The following is a 25,279-nucleotide window of genomic DNA, read 5'->3' as shown; positions in this document are numbered from 1 at the left end:
GTTAACTGGAAACTATGCAGCAGGAATCTTTGCTTCACTGGAGGGTAAAAAGACTGAACTCTCCCTGGTCTCTGCCCTTGCTCCTCTGACCAGCGCGGAGCGGCAGGAAGGCTTGTTCCAGCTGTGGTGTCAGGCTCTAGAACAATAGCAGAGAAATAAACGGCTGCACACAAATAGCACGCATGAATAGTTGCACTTTATTTCAGGACATCCCCCGGTAGCGGCAGGAATGAGTCGTTACAAACATTAGGTCACAAATGGAGTATCAAGCAGTGACATAAGTGCAGTGATCTTCACGTGTTAGTGACCAGAGCAGCACTCGTGGGCAGTTCCTATGATGGTGGTTCAGGTTGTGGGTAGAAACTAGCTCAAACACAGACGAAGAAAAATAAAAAAGTGTTCCATTCTTTGAATTAACTTGGGGAAGGGGAAGAAGGAACCCAGACCTCTTTTCTGGGTCCCAAGTGCTCCAGAAGAGCTCACACCTGCACATAAGATGCATTTTGTGGGGGGAGAGGCCAGTACTTCAAGTAAGCCTTTCCATCTGAGGCAAAGTACAGCCACAGCCCCAAATCTAGTCTCACCTCCAGAAAGCGAGCACGCTGTACAGTTTAACTGTGCCAAACGCAGCCCAAAGCTGCCTGCTGTGCCCTAAACACTGCGCAGATAGGGCTGGGGAATCCCTTTCCTTATGGGAGGGTGTGTACCCTCCTGTTGGGCAACACTGCTCGCTTTATTCTTATTTTTTTTTTTGCTTAAAGATGGGGAACCATATTGCTCCCCGGGGCCTTAGTGCTTCCTGGAGCTAGGCAGCAGCGAGTACAGACCTGATCCCCACTGCCATCCCCGCAAAAAACAGCCTGAGCTGGTTCAGCACCCTCCCGGGCACGTAACTCCAGCCTCGAATATTTCTACACAGCGACTGCTCGGTGCGTACAATCTATAGTTTTAATAGCCAAACCCAGAAGAGGCGAGAAAAGCAGAAATTGAAAGAGCAGGTTCTTTTATCGAGCATCTTGAGCAAGGAAAAGTGAAAAGAAGGGGGCTAAAGCTAACACTGTGCTACAGCAACGACCAGGGGATGGCCATCCACCTTTTTTTAACCCAGCCGCAGCTCCTCCGCCTGGCTGAAAGAGCCAAAGAAACAAGAAAGGCGTTCAGTCGTCCAACCCTCAGCGGGGAAAAGAAGCTCGGGGGAACACCAGGGGTCTAGACACCGAGAGGGGCAGAGCCCTTCGTCCTGCTGAGGTAGATTCGGCAAGGTGCAGGCGGTTTGGCAGGGGGAGAGCCCTCAGGGGCGAGCCCAGCGCTCACCAGCACCCTTGTCCTTAGGTGCTACTCCCCACTTCCAGGCAATATTAATTACTTCTTTTTTCAACGGGGGAAGTCTCTTCCCTCCTCCTTTGATACACTTGGCCTTTGTTCTAAGCAGATGAAGAGACAAGCGCCAGGCTGCAAATTCTCACCCCTTGGAGCACAAGTGGATCAATGCATTTGCTAAGCGGGACTCGACCCGCTTAGCAGAGCACAGCAACAGCTAAAACAGTAGGTGACCGTTTCCACGCATCCCTGCGCTTCAGCCTCAAGAAGGGATCCAGCTCCCCTGGGGAAAAAAGCACTGTTTGAAGCTCTGAAGTTCTCCCAGCTGCAAGGTTTAGATACCAGAGGAGCAGCAGAGCTTCAAGTGCTGCCCACGCTCCCGGCCCAGGGAGCAAGCAGAGCCCCGAGCGCCTCTTTGCGAGAGCAGAGCCCCGACTTTGCATCTGCCCGGTTCCCCCGACGGAACAGCTCGCCCTTACTGCACCTCCTGCATCGCTCCAGGTTCACGGGAAGCCAGCGCAGCACAAGAGCAGTTAGAGCGACCCAGGGCAGATCCCCGACAGTAATTCAGACAAGAACCTCTTGCTGTACCCCTCCCAGGAGGGCAGCAGCTCTCACCACACCATCTCCTGCAGGCAAACACAACCCAAATCCTTCCTCGAGCTGGTTCCCGACCCACGGGTGCATACAGACACACGCACAGAGCCGGCCATATACACAGGCTTCGAGCCCGAAGGGAACGAACGGGATCCATGACCTACTTCCCAAACCACACTGAGCGTAGGAGCGATACTGGAAGCACTGGGAGAACTCACCCAAACATCATCTGCACCATACACCACGCAACAAACTCAGGGTGACGCTGCCCTGCTTCGCTATCCTTTCCCTGATTCAGCCCCTCACCATGCCAGAAAGAAAGAAAAAAAATAAACGCAACTATCCTGGAAAAGTTCTTTCCCAAAACACGCCTCGTTCCCATAGACCTGGGCTTTACCCACTAAGCGAACGAACAAAAAGCCAACAGAGTATATAAGCAAGTAAGGCCTAGCCGGGGACATCGGTGTTCCCAGAGCATGTGCGACCCGAGAGCATCCGGCTCTTGACACAAGCTTTCCAAAAGAGGGAACGCTCTCCTTGAGGGGCTGGAGGGTCCAGGAGGGAGAGCGAGCTTCGACTGCCTTCAGGAACGTAAAAAAAAAAAAACCAAGGGAGGCGGGAGTCAAAAAGAACAACGGAACAAAACCAAATCCTCCCTCCTGGTACGACTGCAACAGAAGGTATTTTCTACATAATCAAGGGGTGCTGTTCTCACCGGGGTGCCCTTGCTGGGTCTATCTGCCCAGAAGGACCAAGAAACACGTCCCAGATCTCCAAACCGCCCATCCCTCGTACCACCTTCACGCACACCCCATCATTAAACAGCCTCCTGGCCGGGCCTGAGCAGCAGCGGCCGCCTTCACCAGGGACAGACAGCATCTTCCTGCGTGTTCCTTCATACAATGGCACAAGAGAATGAAAACAGCTTTGCAGGAACATTCGCTTCCTCCTTTTTTTGTTTCATTTTACGATTATTTCTTTTTTTTTCTTTTTTTTTTTCTTTTTCTAAATACACAATGTTTCTTCTGGAATGAAAACTCTCCAGAACTTCACATCCTTAAGGCGTCACGAGTTTACTAGTCAGGATCCACTGGACAGCTTATTTGACAGACCTCCTCCCTTCTCTCTTCGCTCCCTTCGGAGCCGTCTGGCTGGCTGGGCTCTAAGTAGAGTGCAGGGGGATGACAAATTTGCAGCCGAAGGGCGAGTGGTAATTTATTCCCACTTCTTGAAAGACCTTCTGGGGAATGCCAATGTCACAGAGGTACACGCGCCCTGCCCTCTCGCCCAGGGGCAAGGGCAGGCCCAAGGCCAGCGACCACTTGGCGTCGATGCCCTGCTCCATTTCGTTTATCGGAGGGTCTATGCTGAGGACGGGTGCCCGGTTCTGGTTGGCCCAGTCCACAACCGCTTTGTACCAAGGCTGATCTCTCAAAAAGGCATTTTCATGACAATCCAGGCAGTTGATCACTAGGTCAACGGGGGTATCGGGGAGATCTGAAAGAAACACGAACACCGTTGAGCGCTGAGGATCAGCCTGAAACCAGGAACCGGAGTTCCTTAGCCTTCCCTCCTCGCACTGCCCGGCAGATAATTGTTTCCCCCGCCACCCTCCAGCACCCACAGTCTCACTGCAAACAGTCTGGCCTTACCTGTTGTTATTGCCGTCCTTCTGCAAAAAGACACCGACATTTAAAAATCTCTTTCTAGCATTCTGGAGGACATTCACAGACTCTCAGGTACAAAATCTCATCAAGCGGTCAGCACTTGAGCAGCCCGAGATGCCGCCGCTGAGCTGGCTCATCAGTCCAGGCAGCCCAGGGAAGCAGCGGCACTCTCTCTTCATTATAAAAGGATTATTTTATATTCCGCAAGCTGAAAAAAAGAGGCCTATTTCTTCTGGAAGACGCCGACTACCTCCACTATGGAAAGGCAACTCGTGTGCTGCACTGAGCTCCGTCGGTCTCACCGCGCTCGCCTGCTCTGTACCACATCTGCCGCGTTCCTCTTACCTGACAGACCACAAAGTCCTCGGCACAAGGACTCCTCTTTCATAACAGGCAAGTAGCTCAACCAGCGCGGCCCCCCCTCCCCGCTGCAACACAAAACATCGTGCAGTGCCCCGATTCCCAGGTTTGTTTCTCCCAAGAAGTTTAGATTAAACAGGTTTGAAAATACCACTGGTGAAAAGACAAACAGAAGGCAGCTGTCTCACAGATGAGCATCGGTTTATTCTAAGAGATCTGAATTTTGACAGCTGCTGGGGCTAGTTCAGCAAAGCTGCCTGCTTGGTTTGAAGCAGATGCTCATTTCCTTGCAGTTTCGATATGCTGAACAACGACAGCCCTTATCCTAAGAGCACGGCCGGTCTGACTCAGATCCATACAGCAGCTCTTCCGTATTTGTTCATACAGGAAACATCTGTACCAGCACAACCGCTCCACTGTTGAACCTCTCCAGTCTCTGCCGTCCCGACCAGCCACCTCACTATGGCAGTGCCGCTAGATGGTGCCACCGGACCGGGCTGGCACTGGGGAACCGAGCTGCGCAGGTCTCCGCGAGGCGCGAAGGCGGCCGAGAGCAGATCTGCTCTTCGCTCACTCACCTTTGACGCTGGACACTTGCTGGCCTTGCGTCTTGCTGAAAAGGTTCAGCTCGTTGGTGATGGATTCCAACATCTTGACGAAGTTGGGAAGGAAAAGGATGACGTGGACGTCGTGGTTGGAGAGGTGCCGGCCGCAGCTGATCCCCTGGGCCCCCTTCACGTGAGGACCACACAGCAGGGCTACCGTGGGCCGCTGATGCACGTTCTTCGGGTTCAGCCTAAAACACAGAGAAAAGGAGACTTAATAAACCCAAGAATCTCCTACCTTCTTCCTGTAAGCGAAAAAAAAATTTTTAAAAAATAAATCAGTAAAATGCAAATTTACAGGTGTTTTGCAAATCTTCCGTTGCCTCTGAGAAGGAACCCACATCCTTTTGTAGCGCTGACACAGAGAGCTGCTCTGCCTGCAGGTTCCCTTCAAGACTTCCTTGCACCCGCAGCAGAGATCACAAGGTCCCGGTCTGTCCTGGCTCATCACGCAGCCACTTGTACTTGCAAAGCAGGGGGCAAGCCTGAATCCAGTGCAATTTCACTTTTAGGAGGCTTTTTTTCTCTGCCCCTCTGATTTTAGAAGAAAGCTAACTACAGAACCTTAAAAATATGGGATGAATTACCCCCTCAGCAGAGCCACAGTAAAAAAAAAAAAAAGAAGAAAATTAATTTCAACTCCCTAAGCCTCATCGACTGCAAAATAACGCCTATTTATTTAAATGCAAGCCATCAAGGGTGGCTTACAGTAGCATTTTCAGCTGATAGGGTCAGTGTTGCCTGGTACGTCACCACTTACTGCTGTCAATCAAATGATCGGGTCCTGGTAAATAAACCTCAGAATAAACAGATGGAGACTTAAGGCTTCCCTTCCATTTCAAAAGCAAATAATTTGAAGCCTCTAGCAACAACATAAAAATCCACGTGCAACTGTCTGCCCACATCAAGAACTACGGTAAACGCAGGCATAGGGCGGACCTCGTCAAAAGAGTCAGCACGTATCTTCCTGGGAAGAGCAGTAAGGGCTCTCCAAACCTGCTTGCAAATCGGGCCCCCCAAAAGAGGAGAATATTCGCAGTTTAGGTGTAGATGCCTGAAACCTAATTTAGCATTGTGAAAAGCTACGCAGCACCTTTTCTAATGCCATTAAAGTATAACACGTAAAAACCACAGGGGAAGGTTTGCTTATTTGCAAAAACGAGCAGCTCGCCAGAAATTCTGCAATGGTTTAATTTGCCTTGGGTTACACCTTGTGCAAAGCTCAATTCCCTGAAAAAATTCCCAGTAAGCGGAGGGGAAAAGTCTCAGCTCTGCCTGTTTTGTCTTTGACTCAAGAGATACTTCTGCGACTGGGACACAGGGAGCCAAAAAGAAGCCCTTAGTACGTCATTCATCCGAGACGGTGTGTTCAGCCAGCCCTTTCCTAGAGGGCTGGGGCGGGGGGGAAGCAGTGTGAACACTGAAACCTACTGTAAAGCTTCCTCCTGCTTCAGGAGCCCAAGCCTCACACCTTTTTTTCCATGATTACTTGGAAACAGGCTGATACATGAGCTAGGACAGAGGTCTGCACAGCATTGGGATGAGGTTTTTTTTGCTTTTAGAGGCAAGGAAGGCAGAGAGGCGACAGCTGCCTCCAGCTGCTGGAGCACTGAGGGACCAGCGCAATTTTTGATTTACCTCAAAAATAACCTCACCTCTCAGCCTCTTTTACCTCAGCCCCACTTAGAACGAGAAAAGCTGAGCTCTGCTTAGAAGGGACAAACCCACAGCAGAGCAAAAAAGGAAGAGCTTTACCTGTTGGGTCCCCCGAGGAGGCTCAGGGCCATCTGACTCGCACACACTCCCGTCATCTCCAGCCTCCGCTCCAGAGTCAGCCCGTGTTTCTCCGCAACCGAGAGCAGCTTTTTGTGAAGCTCGTAAGACACGCTTGGAACGACCAGCCCAGAGTCTAGGGTTCAAAGACAGGGGAGGGAGGGAGACAGAAACAGGTAAAATTCAGAGACTTTTCCAGAATGCTGCAGACTGGTAAGGTTTTTTACGACAGCACTTAGAAATGATGACAGGAAAAAGGCTTATTTTGTTGTTACCACGGGTCTGCTCGACCCAGTAATCCAGGTTCCTTCCGAGACCATCAGATGAATCCAAACTAGTGCATCAGAGTCACCTTACTCTGAGTGAAGCACTGACAGCTAAACACAACTGCTGGGCTTAAAATAATATATATATTTCCGTGCAAATCCACCAGGCAGCTGGCAGTTTTAGGAACAGAGAAGGCCTTTTTGACTTACACATTGAATATTCTTTCATAGTGGCCTCCAGTGCTTTAACCCACACTCGTGCCCAAACACATATAAGTGTTCCTAATCACTGTAGAAAAAAAAAAAATCACAAGAGGCAAAACACGATACGCTGAGGCAGCAGGGGAACTATACAGCTGAAAGGATGAAGTCTGTAGAAAAATACTTCCCAGACGTTTTTGACAGCCCGATCTGTGAGCCAGGAAATGCTCTAGCATGTGGATCAAGGGAAAACAAACAAGAGAGGTTTTGTTAAGCGCTGTGAGAACAGCGCCTGCAGTAGGCAGCAATATAATCCTTCCCACTTGCTTCTACAGCAAAGTTGCCTGGAATCAGCAGGTAAGAGAAACACAGACCTGACTAACTATTCGGACTAATTCTTTGTATGTTCCTTCTCAAAGCAGGCCAAGCTGACACTGACTTCACAGAAATAAACCCTGCGGTAACATCTGTAAACTCTCCTGGAAATAAATATGGAGGATTTCATGCCACCAAAAGGCAGCTCGCTCTGAAGGGAGCCACAGCAATTTTTTGACGGCGTGTTGAATTGTGGAGGACAAGGAAACTGAGAGTAATTACTCACGGTAGAATCAGAAACACATGCCATTCTTCCCTTGAAACATCCTCCCGCAAGGCCTGGATATCCTTAACTGTCTCCCACCTAAGGGACAGCACAGCTTCATTCCCTCCCCATACAGGATGGCCACACAGCTGGAACACAGCTGGCAGCAAGAGGAGCTCTCGCCTCCTTTTGTTCACATAGCTCACAAGCACTGCTCCGAGCTAAAAAAGCGATCCCAGCAGAGTTGGGCTGAATTTACCGGGAAATACACTGTTAGTTCCCACTCCGTGGGATGGGCAGGCGAGGTCCACAACGGGTCAGAAAGGTTCAGGACTCGAACCGACGCCTGCTACAGCTCAGGCACGACATCAAATGTCAGTCCAAAGTGTGAACACGGTCCTTCCATCAGCACGCTCTGCTTCTGTGGCGTTCAACAGCCAGCAGCCCCAACTCACCTTCACGCTCCCATCAGCTGCTCAACTTGGGGCGACACCAACCAGCTGGGTGCTCGTCGCAGCCCAGCAGCACGGCAGGGCTCGGACTGCCTGGGAAAAGAGTCATGGGAACGTGACACGGCCCAGTGAAAAAGCTCTGCGGCGATATGAGCTCAAAGGGGAACAGCCACAGAGTACACATCCGCTCAGAGAGGAAACCTAACAGTTACTCGTGGGCTCGGGCTCTTTTGCGGATTAAAAAAAAACACATAACAAGAACCAGTTGTAACAAGCAAGTGCCATATTCAAATGAGGAAAGCAGCGTGTATTTTAATTGTGAGGAATTATTTGTACTGCCATATTTCCCCAGGGTGCCCCCGTCACGAACCACTAAATCAGGTTATGGCGGAAATGGCAGGTTTTGTACATCTTAAGGTTTTCAGAGTCAAAACGGAGGCATTCCTGCAAGGTAACAGTAAAATGTTGTGCAGTAGATCCTGCTGAATCCTTCCAGCCTTCACTTCTGAACTCACTGGCCAGTGCTTTGCAGATCCATAGGGCCCAAAACGTGTTCAAACACTTGACCTTGCATGCTAACTGCCGATTAAGCTACCTCCGCTAATAGTCTTTCATTCCACGCAGCAAGCATGCAAGCATGCGCGTTATCAAAGTCGTTTCAGACTCCTGATAGCAGCCGCTGAACATTTGGAGTCATAAGCCACTAATAATCCTAAACCCATCGCACTAGTCACGCACCTGCCCTGCGTTCACACACCCTCTTCTCCTCCGGAGTCACGCAAGGCTCGGCTCTGCCTCCTTCCCATTCAGATTTTTCCTACTTCATCAGGTCTCGTTTTTCAAGCTTGAAGGAGGACTTGGAATGAGTGACCTGAGGTCAGCATCTCTCCACTTTGACAGGACACATCCTCTGCTAACCCCAAACGGGGGGGTTCCCAACCTGGCCACAAATTCTCCGCTTAAATTTGGCACAAATTCCCCAAACTAGAGGGGTGAGACAACCAATCCGCACTCTGTATCTACCCAATTTAGTCTGGCTGTTGCCGACGTCTTCTCTGTAACCGTTTACATCTTTCCCTCAACCACTTCCCCCAGACCGCGAGCTTTAGTAAACCCGCCTTTACCATCAGCTAGATGCAACCCAGTGCCCAGTGGGTTAATGCAAATGGGGTTACTGGGAGGCAGCGGAGGCACGAGATGAACTTGCACTTAGCATGCCAGTGCTACACTTTGTCCTAATTGCTCCCTCTCAAGAGCAGGCTTAAGCGCCAAGAGAACTTCCCTTCTTCGCACTCACGCAAGGTCCAACCAGTCAGACTGGCTTATCAAAACCAGGCCGAGGGAGTTAAATAAACTCTGGCAGAAAGCAATCAAGGAGGCGAGGGGTAAAGCCACAAACAATAACACTGACTGCAACAGAACTGAACTCCTGCCAACTTTAATTATGTTTGGGTTGGACAGTGCATCTTTATTGTTTGGTAATGAAGGTAATAAAATAAATTAGCTCGGGTCTTTTAATATTAAATAAATGTATTTTACAACTGCCTGGCAAAAAAAAAAAAAGAGGCAGATATAGACTAAACAGGTTTGTGACATGCAGAGTATTGCTGAAGCCTGATTAAACACAAAGTATTCGTTTACGAGGCATACTCTGTCCTGGCCACTACCACTGCAAACAATTTAATTCATCAAGCTTCGCTATGCAATGTTACACGCATACTGGTTGGCTTAAAACGCCCTATGCCAGCAGAAGGCCTGAGCTAACTCTCCAGAAGTTCACGAAATAACAGGTTTTCCCCAAACAAGCCCAGACCAACGTTGCTGTTGGAAGTCCAAACACCTCCAATGCGTTGCAGGGAAAAAGAAAAAAAAAAAAAAAAAAAAGAAAGAGTTGCTGCTAGAGTTGCTAAAATAAATACAGGCAAGCTGCAGGAATGGATGAGATGGAACTAGACTTAGGATCTCCTCAAAGCTGTACGTAAAGCCATGAACTCTGTCCTTTAGCAATAACTAACTCCAGGTGCCAGAGCCGCACAGCTCGTGGTCTAAGATGCAGTTACAGGAAGCGGGTAGGACTCTTATCCAGCGTAGGCAGATGGGACGTTACTTGCTGTCTTTTGCTGGTTGTAAAGCTGGAGCAACCTGCCTGCAGACTCAGCCACACAAAACTACTTGCCCCACGAACATGAACGATTTTCTCCACAACCTTAAGGGTTAGATTTTGTTTTGTTTAAATCATTATTATTTTTAATTAAGACAAGATCTGATTGACGTTCCAATGTTAGCCTCTCCCAGCAAAAAAAAAAAAAACCAACTGTCTGAGGGACAAAGAGACTTTGCCCCACGAGCACTTTATTTTCTCCTGCGGTTGGATAAAGTGAACTTAACTTGCACTCGACTCAGAGATCCCAGAAAACACTTCACACATTCAATATACACCATTGCTGTAAGGCAGTCATCCATAGACTGAAGAGCTAAAAGCTAGAGAGTAGATGTCAGTCAAGGATGCACAAAAAAAGCCATACTGTCTGCATCATCCTCACAGAACAGACTCAGCCTTAGTTTTGCAGTCCGACCCTGACACATGAACTCTGCCTGCTGCATTGCTTTACTCCTAAGTGTGTGTTTTCTTTCACTATGTCCTTACTGCGGGGGGAAAAAAAAAAAGTTTCTTGAAGGGCAGGTTTGAAGCCTGATTAGGGAAAGCACAGAGAAATAAGCATCGACACTTAGTCCGATTATTTGAACGCAGCCACTCGTCAAGTGAAAGCAGGACTATCTCAAATTTCCGTAGCAGCTGAGTTTGAAAAATCCCACTTAGTTTCCAGAAGAGACACTGGATGGGAACAGCATATTTTCTATACTAACCGCATTAACGAGAAGAGAACCTACTTTGGACAAAGCCTTACTTCTAAAACACACGCTAATATACCTACTCAACAGCCTGGCTCCATAAAATTAGCTTGCAGAAAAGCATCCCGGTGGACCAAAGTGTTTAGCGGGCTTCGCTTACGTCCTGCACGGATCAACTTATTTTAGTCAGCAATAAAAACACAGACTGGAAGCCCTGCAGATTAGTCTTTTGGAGAATTGGCATCAGCAGTTTGCTGGTTTTACCGCCGCACAAGCCTGGTTATTTCCTAGCTCCATGGAAGAAACATGGCATAAAAGAGCACGCAAGGATTCACAGACTTCTTCCTCTCTCGCAGTGACAAGAGCTGGATATTAGCTCACTGTCAATCACCAGCATCGCTTTGTTTGTGCTATTATAGCAGACAGAATAATCGTTCCATCAGCCAGAGCTCTTAAGACAATCATCTTCAAGATCAGCCTAGGGAAAAAAATTATAAAGTACTTATTTCTCCTATAACTAGGAAGCCCTTTTTGCAAGTAGGGATCCCCTTAGGAGTCCAGGGACAACTCTGTAGGGGGAATTCAGAAGCAGAAAGAGAATTCCTGCTGCAGACATATCCAAAATCATGGCTTTCGGGGCTATTGGCGCACTCATTTCATTTCAGCAGCTGCTGCTCTTTGAACTAGTAAGAGAGGCAGGCTGCCTACAGCTCAGCATCCTCCTTCCAGTTGCTAAACAAAAGAGATCAGGATTTTTTTTTTTCCAAGTGACAGTCATTACTCCAAGCACACTGAATATCTTTCTGTCCCTCGGAGGACTGACTCACTACAAAACCCGCTAGACTGAATGCCAGAAACAGCAGGCAAGTTACAAGTGTTTACAAGAGCTTTCGCTAGATAGGCATTAGCATTTCCTAAGCAAAAGTAAACTTCCTCAGCGGACACAAAGGAAGTCACCTTCTGTGGGAAAAACATCTAGAGAGACACAGCACTGGGACACTTTTATCGTCATTCACAGGAGTGTGAATGTGCCCTGCTCGGCACAGGCGACAGGGAACTGTAGTTCTCAACCCCCTGCCCGTTGTGTGACACGACAGCTTTTCTTCCAAACAAATCCAGAATTCCGTACGGGAGACTAATCACCCAACAGTAGCTAATGAGGCTAGCGAGACCCCGTAACTACAGAAGGGAGTCGTTTGCCACCCTCCCTGTGCTGCCTTGCCAAGAATAAAACAAGAAAACAGCAGGCCTTTCACTGGGCTGCTCCCTTCAGCACGCTGCAGCCGGGGAGCCAAGAGTTTCCATAGCAAAGGACGGATGGAGTTTAGCAAAACACGACTTCATTTTCATCCCCTGAATTTACTTACTGATGCTTGCTGCTTATTGCATGTCAGAGTCTCCCTCCCAGGAATCGTACCACTAGAATACCGTGTTAGCCATCCTCCTCAAATTGGCAGCTAACAGTAGGTTAGCTTTTGTTTCGGACGAGACATACATAGAGGCCCTGTCTCCTCTCAAACAAGCCAGCTGGAAGATGAATTGACAAGTAGTAGATTTAAAAAAAAAAAAAAAAGAGTAAATCACATAAGAAAATGAAGTGCTTACACACACAGGCAATCAGTGGAGCTTCTTGCAACAGGACACTGTAGAGATATTGAAAACTTAGATAGATTTAAAAAGAAATAGGTTAAAGTAAGCAGCAGAAAAAAACCACTCAGCAAAAGTTATTAATACTGAACCATCACTTCTGCTTCAGGAAGTGTTAAAGCTGTGAAAGACAAAGCACTCAGGGGAAAGTCTCACTGCATGTTTATTCTGTTCTTTCACTTTTCCTTAAGTATCCTTGGAAACACAGTACTGAGCTGGACAAGTTCTGATATGACCCAGTATGTTTTTATCTCATTCAAGAGCAGAACAGATCAATAGGAAGATGAAAGACACAAATGGAAAACTAAGATATCGTCGTATGGCAAAACTTTTTTTTTTTTTTTTAAATTGAAAAGCAGCAAATCATTGCAAACAAATCTGTTTCCTTCTGTGAAGTGTTTCACACCCCAGATGGAGTTTCTGGGCAGAGAAAAGAATGACAGATCAAGGACCCGATCACACTTCTGCTCGGTGGCCAGACCACCAGGGTATTAGCTATTTAGCGTCTCTCTACATAAAGATCTGCAGTTTGATTTTATTCAGATGTGGCAAAGAAGCGTTCCTGGAATGCCAAAGTTCCTTCACTTCTATGTTTTGCAAGTGCTACAAAGCATGCAAACCGAAGGCGGGACACCGCAACTAAAGTTACAGGGAATTTGCACCTAACTGTAGCATAAAATACATACACATGCTCTGAAGTACAGCATATGTACAGAAACAAAAAGATTCCTTACAGTAAAATCCGTTTGCATGCGTAACCTGGTGCTTGGCCAAAAAAATAATAATAAAATACTACTGAGCACGAAATGAAACCAATCCTACCTTTCCCTAGAGCTATGCATTAGGAGCTGAACAATCATTCTCTGCATTTGGATTTTTGGAGCCCTGCCTCCTCGCAGCCAGGCAGCTCACTGATCCACCCCGCTACCTTCCCCTCCACCCAAGAGGGTACTTAGCAGCAGTAAGGACCAAAAATCAGACTTGGAGGAGAACATCTAGCACCAGCGAGCTGACCTAGTTTCCCCTGATGATACACTGGACACATACTTCAACTCGGACATTTGCCTAGAAGGTTTTCTTTCCTTTTACAATTAAGAGTAAGGTAAAGCAAAGGAAAGGCACAGCTTGCTCTCAGAACGCATACTTTACATGCACGTTAATGCTGTGTTTATCCAGGGGCTCGATCTTTCACACAGCAGCACTGGACAGTAAGTGGGAGGGCAGACGTCACATAAAAAGCCTTTTGTATAATAAATGTTTGGAATTATGGATGGGAAGAGCCAGAACGGTTTCTTTTTATACCAATGACATTTAAAGTTCTGCAAAACAATGCAGAAACATATACCTACTACCCAAGGAGTATCATAAACACACAAAATCTTCTACCTTTTACCAAGAAAGCACAAATCACGACATGCTACCATGATCCTGAAACCATCCTTCCGTCTCAAGAGCCAGCAATCAAGTCCACGCAGGTTTGTCATGCTACCAAAATCAAAGCGCGGATTAAAACGGCTCCTATTCAGTTCCCGTTCTTGTTATTCAACCATCGGTTTTATTCCCTACTGCAAAAAACTACTTACCTTATTGCCCTACCTGAATATTTTTAATCTGGGAAACACTGCAAATAAAGATTGGATCTGTGCCTCGTATCTACGTACAATCTTATATAAACAAATACCCTTGCCCGTACCACATTAAGCTGGTAGACAGCCCTGGGGGAAAACAATCCACCACATGTACCCCAGAAAAGCGGCAGAGTTTGCATCCTTATCAGTAAGGGACGTGGCATACCCGTGCAGAATTCTTTGTTAGCGTTCTGGGGTACGACAATCCTTCTGTAGACGATGGGCTCCGATTCCAAGATGTTCTCATCGTGCCGATAGCGAGCTGGTTTCTCGTTTGGGGTGCCCCGGGAACGAGTGCCGCTCCTCCTCTCATAAGTTTCAATCTCTTCGAACACAGCTGCCTTGTCAAAAAGGGCCAGGTTCCCTTCAAAATCAAAATCTGTGTCTGGGATTTCGTCAATGTCATCCCCAAAGCACTCATCATCTTTGCTCTTCATTTGCCCATTCTTCAGGCCACTTTTCTTTGGAGTTACTTGGTTCGGATGACGGCTACTGGATGACCCTAAACAAAAATAAAAGCAAGTTGAAAGTGTGTCATAAATGGGAAAAACCACGTTTGCTCATACACTTTCTCAGCAAATTTAGTAAGGGGGGGGAAGTCACGCTTCCAGTCTACCGACTCAAGGGATACTCGCTTCCCAAAAAAGCTGTAGACCTCGTCTTTGGCATACTCACGCTAACACCAGCTAACAGACAACAGAGCAAGAGCGTCAGGAGAAGGACTTTCAGGGACTTTCCACTGGCAAGGTTAGAAAAACAGGCTTGATCTCAGTAGCAAAGTGTTTCTCTACGATTTATTTAATTGAAGACAGTGTCACATTAGTGATAAGATAATAAGCTAGCCGTGAGGTAGGACAGTTTTCCTCCTATGCTGAGCTCATGTTCGGGCAGGCATGTGGCCCAAGACCTTCTTTGGAATTTCCCTAAATTTCAGAGACTAATGTGGGTGTTTTCTTTCATAACAGACCGGCCACCTAATTAGTGATCTTTAAGGGAGAATTTAAAACCCTGAATATAAAGCATTCCTTTTTCCGCTCACTTACTATCAATAGGTACGCATTTCTGTACCAATATAAAGTCCTTTGCCTTATTCCTATTGCATTATTCTACTTATTCATCGTCTTGCATGTTTAAATACACTTCTTTCCAATCACAGGTAATCGTGAAAGCCTGATTTCTCCCAAGTGAGATGGATGAAAGTGTCCTCATTCCCAGTTTGTGGCTGGAGATCACCAGGACCGATACAAAACCATGTGCAATTACGAGGTCAACATATCCCTCTACTGACTTACTTTTTACATTGTTCTTCAGGTCACCCATACAAACTCAGGTCCAGATAACATTAACCTGTTTGTTATATCCATTGTTAAACTTGCAATTACTAGAAAATATTTCTGGCCAGTTCCAGCAGTTACAGGTATCGCCTACAGCATCCAACGGATGGAGTAAGAGTTATCACACCAAAACTGCTCGCTCTACTATTTCTCATAGTTTAAGACATCACCTTTGCAAGTACTTTATACATATTTATCAACAGAATCCATTTGATAACATAGAAACAAATTGCCACAACGATGCGTGCTCTTTCTATACCTCCTCCGTAAGTGAAAAAGCAGATTTTTTTGGTCTTTACGCATTATTGCCCATCAGTGAGAGAAGACGGGAAGAATTTCAAGTAATCCATCTGTAGAAAGCATCCCAAAAAGATCTGCAACAGGCGCAACCTTCACAACCTCTCGTGAAAGTTACTCATCACATTTCTAAGTGCGGACAAGTCTGGTTTGGTCTTGGCAAATCCCTCCTTCCCCCTGCCTGGAAAAGCTTATTTGTAACCTCAGGTCAGACTGGAGCCGCAAGCTGCCTAACAAACCTGAGCTCTAATTTCCCACGTTTCTAAAGCGTGAAATCCAGTTTTCCCCTATATTCTAGGCAGCACGTCACTTGTTTTTTTCCTAGAGAACTGTTTAAGTGACTAACCCGAAAGGAAGGAAGCTCTATGAAATGCTCAGCAGCTCCTTCTCTGGTGTCTGAAGTACTTGAGCTAAACAAAACAGACCTGACCACCCTATAGCACTCCCTCTCAAAGCTGCTGCAGCTCCTGTCTCCTATTACACCATAATTCACAAGTCCAACAACAGCAAAACCGTGTACAGAGTAAGTCCAGTATTTCCCCTTGAAAAGCAGGAGATAAGATCTCAAATCTTCAAGGCTTTGTGGAATCATCAAGCAAAATCCCTCACCATGAACATTTTCCTAATGTGAGAAATTTGTTGTTCTGGTGGGGTTTTTGTTTTAAACACGAGCTCGAGTGCTCCAGTTATACCAATTTAAAAACAGTTTTGCCCAAGCATGCCTAGCAAGCACTGAAGAGATTGAAAGAATCAACTTTCACCTGGTCTAATGAAAGATGTTGGCTTTTCCCTCTCTTCTCCAACACCGTTCTATCGTTACGGCGACAGCACTGTTAACGTTAAATAAAATATCTAGAAGGGCATCTACAAAGTTAAGACAGCTAACAGCATAAGTCTCTCGCAGCAACGCAGCTACCCTGCCTACTGGATTTACTCTAACCTCGCCGTGTCGTGAGCGACACAAAACACAAAGCCATTTATCTCTTCCAAACAGTGATATTGGTACAAGAGCCAGCACGCAATATTTATTCTGCACATACTGGAGCAACTGAAACCAGCCACGCAGCGTTGCGTGGTCAGCGTCACCACACTTTGACAATACTCTTTATTTATAGAGTCTCTATTTATATTAATTTAAAATTACTACTAAGTACAGTAGTTCACTTTCAGACACAGTGATTTTCAAGCTGCTGGAGACGTCAAGGAGTTTTTATAAATAACTGGGTGAGAGCACGCTACTGCAATATACCTTTTGCCAAGAAGCCACTGAAGGACAGATAGCAGAATTCAAGACAAATTTTGTCACCAAAGCTGGTGACAAAACACCATACAGGAGAGAGGAAGGATAAGCCTTGAGGCAAGGAGAATTCCAGTACACAAGCCGCGACCATTTACATGCATAGTTTTGAGAGAAAGGACAAGCTTTTTAGTAACACACGACTTCCAAAATTTGACATATAAACAGCTCCAAAGTTGTAGATGACTGGCAACTGCCACTACTAAAAAGGGAATCACACCCAACACTGCTGCTGTCAGCCACACAAGAAGTGAAAACCCAGACCAACACGACAGGCTGAGAGTTCTCTAGACGTTCACAAACTCCAGGTCGAAGCAATGGTCAAGGGACAATCAGAGTTCAGAGGAATAAGCTGAATACAATGAACGCGATGGCAAAACGAGCTTGCTTCTTGTGTCAACGTCAAGTGTTATGGCAACTCAGTCTGTCCCTGTTACCCAACGAGAGTTTTTACACTCACTGCCAGATTCTTTTGCAAACAACTCCATGCTACCCTCAGCTGACCTGAAAAGCAAATTGTGAGGATAGATGCACCGCCGTGCAGCGGATCCGGGGGACAGAAGCCGCTGATGTGAGCAGTGTGTAAATGCTGACAGAATAAAAAGCTGCACTAGAAAAGCTGCAAGAACAATGGGTGGAAAGCTCCGCAGGCTCCCCTGCAGACACAATGAATGGGAGCCAAGACTGTACCTCATCAAAACGAGACGTGCCGGCATTGTCGTGGGCAGCTCTCTAATCCATACCGATGGATGCCAACTCTGACATACTGCTGACCCACAGAACCGGCTGTCTTTTCACGGACTGCGTTACAACCCCGTAACAGAAGTTGCAGAGAACACGGCAGAGGCCTCCTACGAACTCCGAGCAAAGTTACACGGCGTTCCTCTTCGAGCGTCTCCATCTAGACAGGCAAGAAGACTGGCAGTTGATGCTGTTCAGGGAAAAGAGGAGAAGAGCCTAAAAAGAGGGCAGGCGGAGGGAAGGGAAAAACTCAGGCAGAAGAATCGGAGATAAGGCTAACAGGAGAAGTGTCCACTGCCTTCCAGGGCACTAGTGTGACACACCAGACGAAGCCATTGCTGAAAGCCACTATTCACAGCTCTGCTTGCTTCCACGGCCTCGCCCGGTTCTCTGCCAACTGGCTACAGAAACCCAGCCCAGCTCCTTTCAGAGCGCAACCTCCAGCGCCTCTGCCCTGTGCATGCGTGAAGCTTAAGGAGAACAGCACATGGCTCCATGTCAAGTTGGCAGCTTGACGCCACACAGAAAAGCGCCTCCCTCAAAAGATAAACAATACTTCCCAGGCTTTTTTTGTTTCTTAGGAAAAAAAACCCCAAAAAACCAACTTTCACGTACAGCACACAAGCAAACATAGTCTCTAGCGAGCTGGCCGCCTTCCTGCGAGATCCCTGTGGGAGCTTTTGCTGCCAGCCCTGGCATGAACGAGCCCGGTGCCAGCACGGCACTGAAGCCATTGTTGTGAAACCTGCGCTGATATTTGTGGTTTATTGATTCCTGTCACACAAGTAGTCCAAAGGGGAAACTTTGTCCCCGACTTGGCACGCTAAAGGGCATCAAGAGGTCAACTTTCAGCTGTACTAAACCCTACATGACTTAAGTTCTAGATGACATCTCAGCCCGTTCTTCTACAGACGCCTGTTCCCACCACCTCCACACAGCCAGGACCTCTTCCGTCCCCCTCCCTAGATTCACACGTCATTTGCCCTATTCTCCAAACGCACACGTTTTAGAGGGTAAAGAGTTCACTTTTTACTTCATTTATCCTAAAACGAATCCAAGCTACATCGAGCACCTTGCTCAACTTGTTTCAGACGCAGCCTGTAAAAGAAAATCCGACCTGTTGTTGTGATTATGTAGAACTGACACAAACTATCTGTGGGTTGAAGCACTCGCTGCCCACCCCAGACCTACCAGACACTGGCAAAACAGCGTTAAGTGAGGTGATCCTCCTACACACTCCATCCAGCCAGAATAAAGCCAAGCAGAAGTTACTTTAGACATTTAGGTAGCTGATGCTGAAGTTCCAAAGTTTTCCTCAAACCAAGCAAAGTAACATGCTCAAACGACCAATTGGAATTTAGGAAGAGTCCGAGAATAAAACAAAAAAATAATAAATCAACCTTAAGGAACCACAGCTCTCTTCCTACAGCAAGTACTACAGTGTTTAAGCCTAAGCAGAAGTAAAACACTCAGAACCACGCAGGCTTGAAGATGGTTGGGTCACCAAGGAGTGCGTGCCTCCCCCTCCACATCATTCTGGCCTTCCTCCTCCCATCAACCCTGTTTGGCAATTGTTTAAAGAAAAAAAAAAAAAAGTGAATATGAAAAGAGTTTCAACCCTTTCAGAAAATAATACAGCTGTTGGTGGAGGAGGAAGACTTCAGAGGTCCAGGAACTTCTCCACATAAATACAGCCTTTAATCTCCCTGTTTAATTGGTCTCACCCACCTTGGTTTTGTTTCTTGTCTAAAAACAAAAGCAAGGGAAAAAATGAAGTCATGGAAATAATGCCGGATAGATACTGATGCTTCACCAATTAAGTCATAGAAATAGGCTGGATATACAGGGATGCATGACGAAGATCTGGAAAGGAGCATAGCCCAGGGGGCTTTGAGGAAAAAAAAGAACATACCCAATTTTGGCACAGCATGAGAGCTGGCTGAAGATTTTATGAACAGAAAAAAAAATAACGGATGCTTGACTTTGAGATGCGCTGATTGTATCTTTACATCATCCTCATTAGAGCCCGTTAATTTGTATTTTTAACAACACAGCAAATAACATTCGTAATTACTTGCAGGGTGATGTTGTAATCGGCTATGGTTATAGAAGCTTTAAATAGAAACATTTTTTAATATTGCAATTGGTTTCCAATCCCTTTTAGAAGAAATATGGAGGCTGGCAATTGGGCAATTTTCAAATAGGAAAGATAGCAGGAATGAGGAAATCGCCGTAACTGGCATTATCCAGCTCTACATTTTCTAACATTTGATGCTGGTGAAGCAGAATAATACACAGGGTGGGACAGAGAATATCTCCACTTCACTAATTCAATTTGAATATTCACTTCAACAACAACAAAAAAATTGTTAAAGAACTATTTGCTTTTTACGTCAATAGGCGTCAACCACGCTTCTCTCAGAAACGCAGCGGTAAAGAAAAGACTGGTATGTTGCTCTTCACGTACTCAAGATTATGGACAAGGCTGCATCGTCATCTAATTCTAACAGATTTAAAGATAAGTACCAGACCTTTGGAAGACCTATACTTCTAACACTTTGACGCACAGCTTGTGAAGTCTTTCTCCTCACTGTTTAACTTCCTCTTCTCCAGACCTTCAGGTGGCAACACAAGCATAAAAGCAAACAAACCAAAAGTTTCCAGCACCGTTTGAAATGTTCTTGCTGAAAAAGGGGAGACGTTGCAGCGGTAACTCAGGCAGGCAAAAAGGATGGTTGCAGGATAACACGTATACTCACAGGAATTGTGTCTACGACGGAAGCCTTTGGATTGAGTCAACGTTTCCACATGTCGATCCATGTAGCTCTTGGAGCACTGTTGCTGTGGAGAGATGATAATATCTTGATTCTTCACGTCCGTTCTCCTTGGGATATTTTGCGGGGCGCTGCTGGAGATGGGCTTCTTTAACACTTTCCCAGTGCCGTTCTGACTGGGACCCACTTGGCATCCAACACCAGGGATGCCCGATTCTGTCTGCTGCAGGTCCCCACATTGTCTGCTGTCCCCTGGCCCTGGGATCTCCAGAATTTTCAGCTCAGTAATGTCACCTGCCCTAAAAACAGGAAAAGACAAACAGACATTCAGGAATTTATCATTTAAGGTACATTTACAAAAAACAAACCCCTAAAGAAAAACACGCACCATTGTACAGCGCGTTTTTTCCATCGTCATTATCAATAGAAACGAGGGGAGGAAAAAAGGATTTTAATACTCAAACACACGGGATATTTCCACAGATATCAATACATTAAACTGAAATGGCACGAATCTTCAAAATAACAACTTGAGTATTTCTACACTGCACCTGGACTTTGTCTGAAAGGTTCTGTTCCTAGCTGAAACAGGAATCAGTCAAGCAGGAAATGGAAGCAACTGGCACAGACCTCTGCAAAAACCTGCACTAATTTAACAGTTTCTGGATAATATAATTAATCTCAGCCTCGAGGCTACTATTACTTTTAATCCGTTTCTACAGAAAGCTACCCTTAGATTAGTGCGATTCACGCTCAGCCAAGGATGGTGCTTCCAGTTTCCTCAGAACAAGGATAAAGAAAAGTAACGTAGCACTGGGCACGAGCCAAAATGAAACAAAGAAGTGGCTACAAAGACCTCCCCTTGCACTGATTGCAAGAAATAAATCAGAAGTTAGGGTCTTCTATTTTAAACTTTATAAGTATTTGTGCAACTGGGATATAAAAGTAGGGAGAGCTTGCTACAGACACATCTCCTGGAAGGATATGGTCGTCGTCTTTGCCTGCTCTCTCTTCATAATCCAAGAAAAAAAAAAAAAAAAAAGAAAATTGACTTCAGGGAATCTTATTTAAAAATCAGTGACTCAGAGTCTTAACTATTGTAATATGCCAGGTAACAGGAAAATGTCCAGTGATGAGTAACTCTTACTTATTCTTTTTAAGCACAGCGTTATCAGGAGCTGGTGGGAAAGAACTCCTGAGCGCTACAGTACCACTGCATCCATTCAGCCACAAAATAACCTCCTGCACACAAACACGAGAGGCACTTCTTGTCCAAACACGCTCAGTACCAGTAGGGAGATTTTAAGGCAAAGAGCTCATTTCTGGGGAAAAACAAACCAAAACATCCAAACCACCACAGACTTTGCCTGGAAAAGAGCAAGGGGGGGGGGGGGAAAAGATGGACACTAACCTGAAGGTGACTTCTGGCACGAGGCACTTGACCCCATTATGGAAGGGCCGTGTCAGGGAAATGGTCTGGCTGACCTGATCCACAGCAGACACTCGTCCTTGGTAGACTCCCAAGCTTTCTCCGCAATTAATTGACACAATACTCCCGAGCCAGTCCGTAGCCATATTTCCGGCACACAATCACTGTAAAGAGACACAGGCCTGGCTGTAACAAGATGCAGAAACTGACAACCTGAATCAGCATCAACTGCATCCCCCGGCCCAAAATCCTGGCTCCCACCCAGGCTCCGGCTTTGTCAGCCTCTCTCTTCTTTGTGGGGTGGAAATAACATCCGTAGAGACACCGAGGATCACAGCGAGCGTGTAAATCCCTGGACAGGGCTTTGCCTATACGATTGTTTGTAACGCAGATCACTGTTTGCATTGTTAAGGAAATAATTTTCTACCTGAAGTCAAGCCTAACAGCTTCCAACAGCAATATTTAGTATTTAGTTCTGCCTGTGGACATTCTCCCATTATTTACCTTCCCTTTTTGAAATTCTGGCATATGAACACCGGGGCAGAACAGCTTTTGTGAATACTCATCAGTGAGAAGATCGATCTGTGTGCACACAAAAACCAACACCTTGAAGAGGACAGATTCATAAGCGGGGGGCAAAAACCCAACACTGGAGTCCAGGACAAAAATCTTCACGCTCTCCAGAGCCAGGAGCGTTAGTATTACTGCCACAATTAGATAAATAGGAAAAAAAACCAACAAAAAAAACCAAAAAAAACCCCAGAAAAAAGTTGCATTCCTTTCCAGCATTGAGTTCTACCAGAAAACAGGGGGGAAAACACACTTTGTTTAGTCAGATGTTCAGTCCCACGTAATTCCCTCAGTTTTGATGCTTGACTGAACTTGTATCAGCACACTTTGAAGCAGCTAAGTACATCTTTTGATCTGAGATTTCTTCCTCCAGACAAAGAACACAGAAGATGACAGGCTCACTAGCATCACGGCAGCGCGAAAGAGCTGACAAGCTCATAAATGAAAATGACTCCCGTACATATTTGCCTTTTACGCAGTAATCAGCAGTAAGAGGGAGAACACTTGATATTTACCGTAAGGAACACAAAGACAAAAAACACAGGAGATAACCCAGGAAGATTAACATCAATGTATAAACCACATTTCTGTGAGAGTCATTTTAACTCTCTTTGAGCCCTTCCTGTCCCGAGCTTCTTGGAAAAAGATGCAAGGAAAAAAAACCAACCTTGAAATAACTAGGATGCACGCATGCTACCAGAACGGACTCACTTCCCCCAACTTTCAGGGGACTGAAAACAGGGGATGCTTCAAAGGGAAGCGAACGCTAAATTGGGTCACTAAGCCATAAATTTGTCAGGAACAGGCTCCTCTCTTTCCTGTTTCTGTGTATTTACGTTAACCCATGATAACAATGTCTGGATTCCGAGATGACGGCTGATAAAAAGCACTTTCAAAACACAGATAACACATCCCCGAGTATCTCCAGTAAAATGAAAATTTAGTTCCTTTTCCTGCTTTCTGTATCTCTTTTTGAAAAGAGGGAAGAGAGTTCAGTACGTATCACCAACTTACAAGGATCCCTTTCAAAAAAGAAGAGCCTCCTTTTACCAACAACAACAAAAAAGCACACATAAAATCTCTGTTTGTGTGCAAACATAAACCAAAACAAGGGAAACTCATCTCAAAGGATCTCATCCTGCTACTTTATGTTCAAATCCTGTAGAAGAAGGAATGAACTGCACATGCAGTGAACGATTTACTTCATCACACGTGGCAAACATAAGCACATTTGTTTCTTTATGGACACCTGGAAATTCACACCTCCTGTCTAACAGTCTGTCTTATATTCCAATTTTTTGTCATACAACTCGCAGATATCTTATACTCCCCCACATCTCTTATTCCAAGTGTATGCTACTGATAGTCCTACAAGTTTTAAACGGAACTCAAGTCACACAGCTTACCCAAACATGCATGCAACACCTAATAAACAGAGTTTGTAAGCGATAACTCTGCACGTGATGAGTCTATAGCTTTGCACACCGGGCACTGCTGCTTGACAAGAAAAATCCCACTATGTATATTCTCCCTATCTGTAAGGTGAGTTAGCGTGGAGATGCTTTCACTCATTTACGAGGAAAGCAGCCACCGAGCCCACCCGCTCTGTACCCAAGAGACAAGCTGACGTGGGATATATTCTCCCAGCAGGCCTCGTCTCCCTGGGCGGCATCAGGGTGGGCTGCCTCCAGCCTGCTCCCCACAGGCAAGGCCCGGGCCCTCACAGTCCGAGGCCCCCCCACAGTCCGAGGCCCGGGGCCCCAAAGCTCGGACCCCAGCAACAAGCGGCCTGCTGAGGCCTGGAGCCCAGGGAGAGGAGGCGCTCAGCCCTGCTTCCCCCGGCCTCCTCACGACGGCCCCGGGCAGGCCGGGGGAGGGCCTGACGCCACGGCCGCGCCTCACGGGAGGAGGCGGGCGAGGCCCAGCCCACCACCGAAGGCTCCGGCGAGGCCCCGCCGGCCCGCCCGGGGCGAGGAGACGGGGGTGGGGGGGGTGGGGGGTGTCACCCCCGCCTCACCTGCACCCGCCGCTCGCTCCCCGCCTCACCCGCGACCCCTCCGCCTCAGCGACGCTCGGCGCTTCCGTCACTTCCTGCCTCGCGCCCCGCCCGGCAGCGGCGCTCAAGCCACCGGCAGGCGATCATAGAGAGGAGCGGAGGAATTGCCGCTCGGCGCATGCGCGGGAAAGCAGACGGGAGCCGCCGGGTGCGCTCTACGCATGCGCGGCGGGCACGGGGGCACCCGGTGTGCAGCGCCGGGCACCGCCGGGCGCATGCGCAGTGCTCCCGCGCCTCGCGGCGTCTGTCACACCCGCGTCACCCAGCCGTCACCGCTGTCACACCGCATCCCGCCCTCATGGCCCCCATCGGCCCTCCACCGCTGCTGCCACGCGCCCTCTGGCACGTCTCCGTCACTCCTGTCACTGCTGCCACGTCTTCTCGGGCACCTCCGGCACCCCTCCATCACCACCCCTCCATCGCCTCCATCACCTCTCCACCTCCATCACGCCTTCACCACCTCCATCATCTCCATCACCCCCCCCATCACCCCCCATCACACCCATCACACCTTCATCATCCCTCCATCACCTCCATCATCTCCATCACCTCTCCACCTCCATCACACCTCCGTCACCTCCATCATCTCCATCACCTCTCCACCTCCATCACACCTTCATCACCTCCATCATCTCCATCACACCTCCACCACCTCCATCATCTCCATCACCTCTCCAACTCCATCACCCCTCCATCACCCACCACCCCCCATCATCTCCACCACCCCTCCACCCAACCCACCAGCACAGACACAGACACATTTGTCTCCCGCTTTCTCCTCAGCTCCATTAAACCCCTCTTTTCCCCTCCCCAAAGGGGAGGAGCCCAGTTT

At 47.2% G+C, this 25,279-nt stretch overlaps 1 protein-coding gene across 3 annotated transcripts; it reads right to left on the bottom strand.

The window, feature by feature from the left end:
* Positions 1-158: 158 nt before the first annotated feature.
* On the bottom strand, positions 159-25,219 carry EDC3 (enhancer of mRNA decapping 3). 3 transcript variants are annotated; one of them, XM_054836597.1, is made up of 8 exons: positions 22,645-23,208; positions 22,326-22,403; positions 21,804-21,985; positions 20,378-20,691; positions 14,116-14,451; positions 6,305-6,458; positions 4,523-4,740; positions 159-3,414 (listed from the first exon to the last, which is right to left on the bottom strand). In XM_054836597.1, exons 3-8 carry the CDS (start codon positions 21,965-21,967, stop codon positions 3,080-3,082), a joined length of 1,521 nt encoding a protein of 506 aa, XP_054692572.1. In that variant the 5' UTR covers positions 21,968-21,985; positions 22,326-22,403; positions 22,645-23,208; the 3' UTR covers positions 159-3,079. The 3 variants fall into 3 exon arrangements, with proteins under 3 accessions (XP_054692572.1, XP_054692573.1, XP_054692571.1); XM_054836598.1 differs by lacking the exons at positions 22,326-22,403; positions 22,645-23,208 and adding an exon at positions 25,205-25,219; XM_054836596.1 differs by lacking the exons at positions 22,326-22,403; positions 22,645-23,208 and adding an exon at positions 24,409-24,491.
* Positions 25,220-25,279: the final 60 nt, after the last annotated feature.

The sequence above is a fragment of the Grus americana genome, chromosome 10 (assembly GCF_028858705.1).
Source record: "Grus americana isolate bGruAme1 chromosome 10, bGruAme1.mat, whole genome shotgun sequence".
NCBI lineage: Eukaryota > Metazoa > Chordata > Aves > Gruiformes > Gruidae > Grus > Grus americana.
This window is presented reverse-complemented; position numbering and strand designations above follow the sequence as displayed.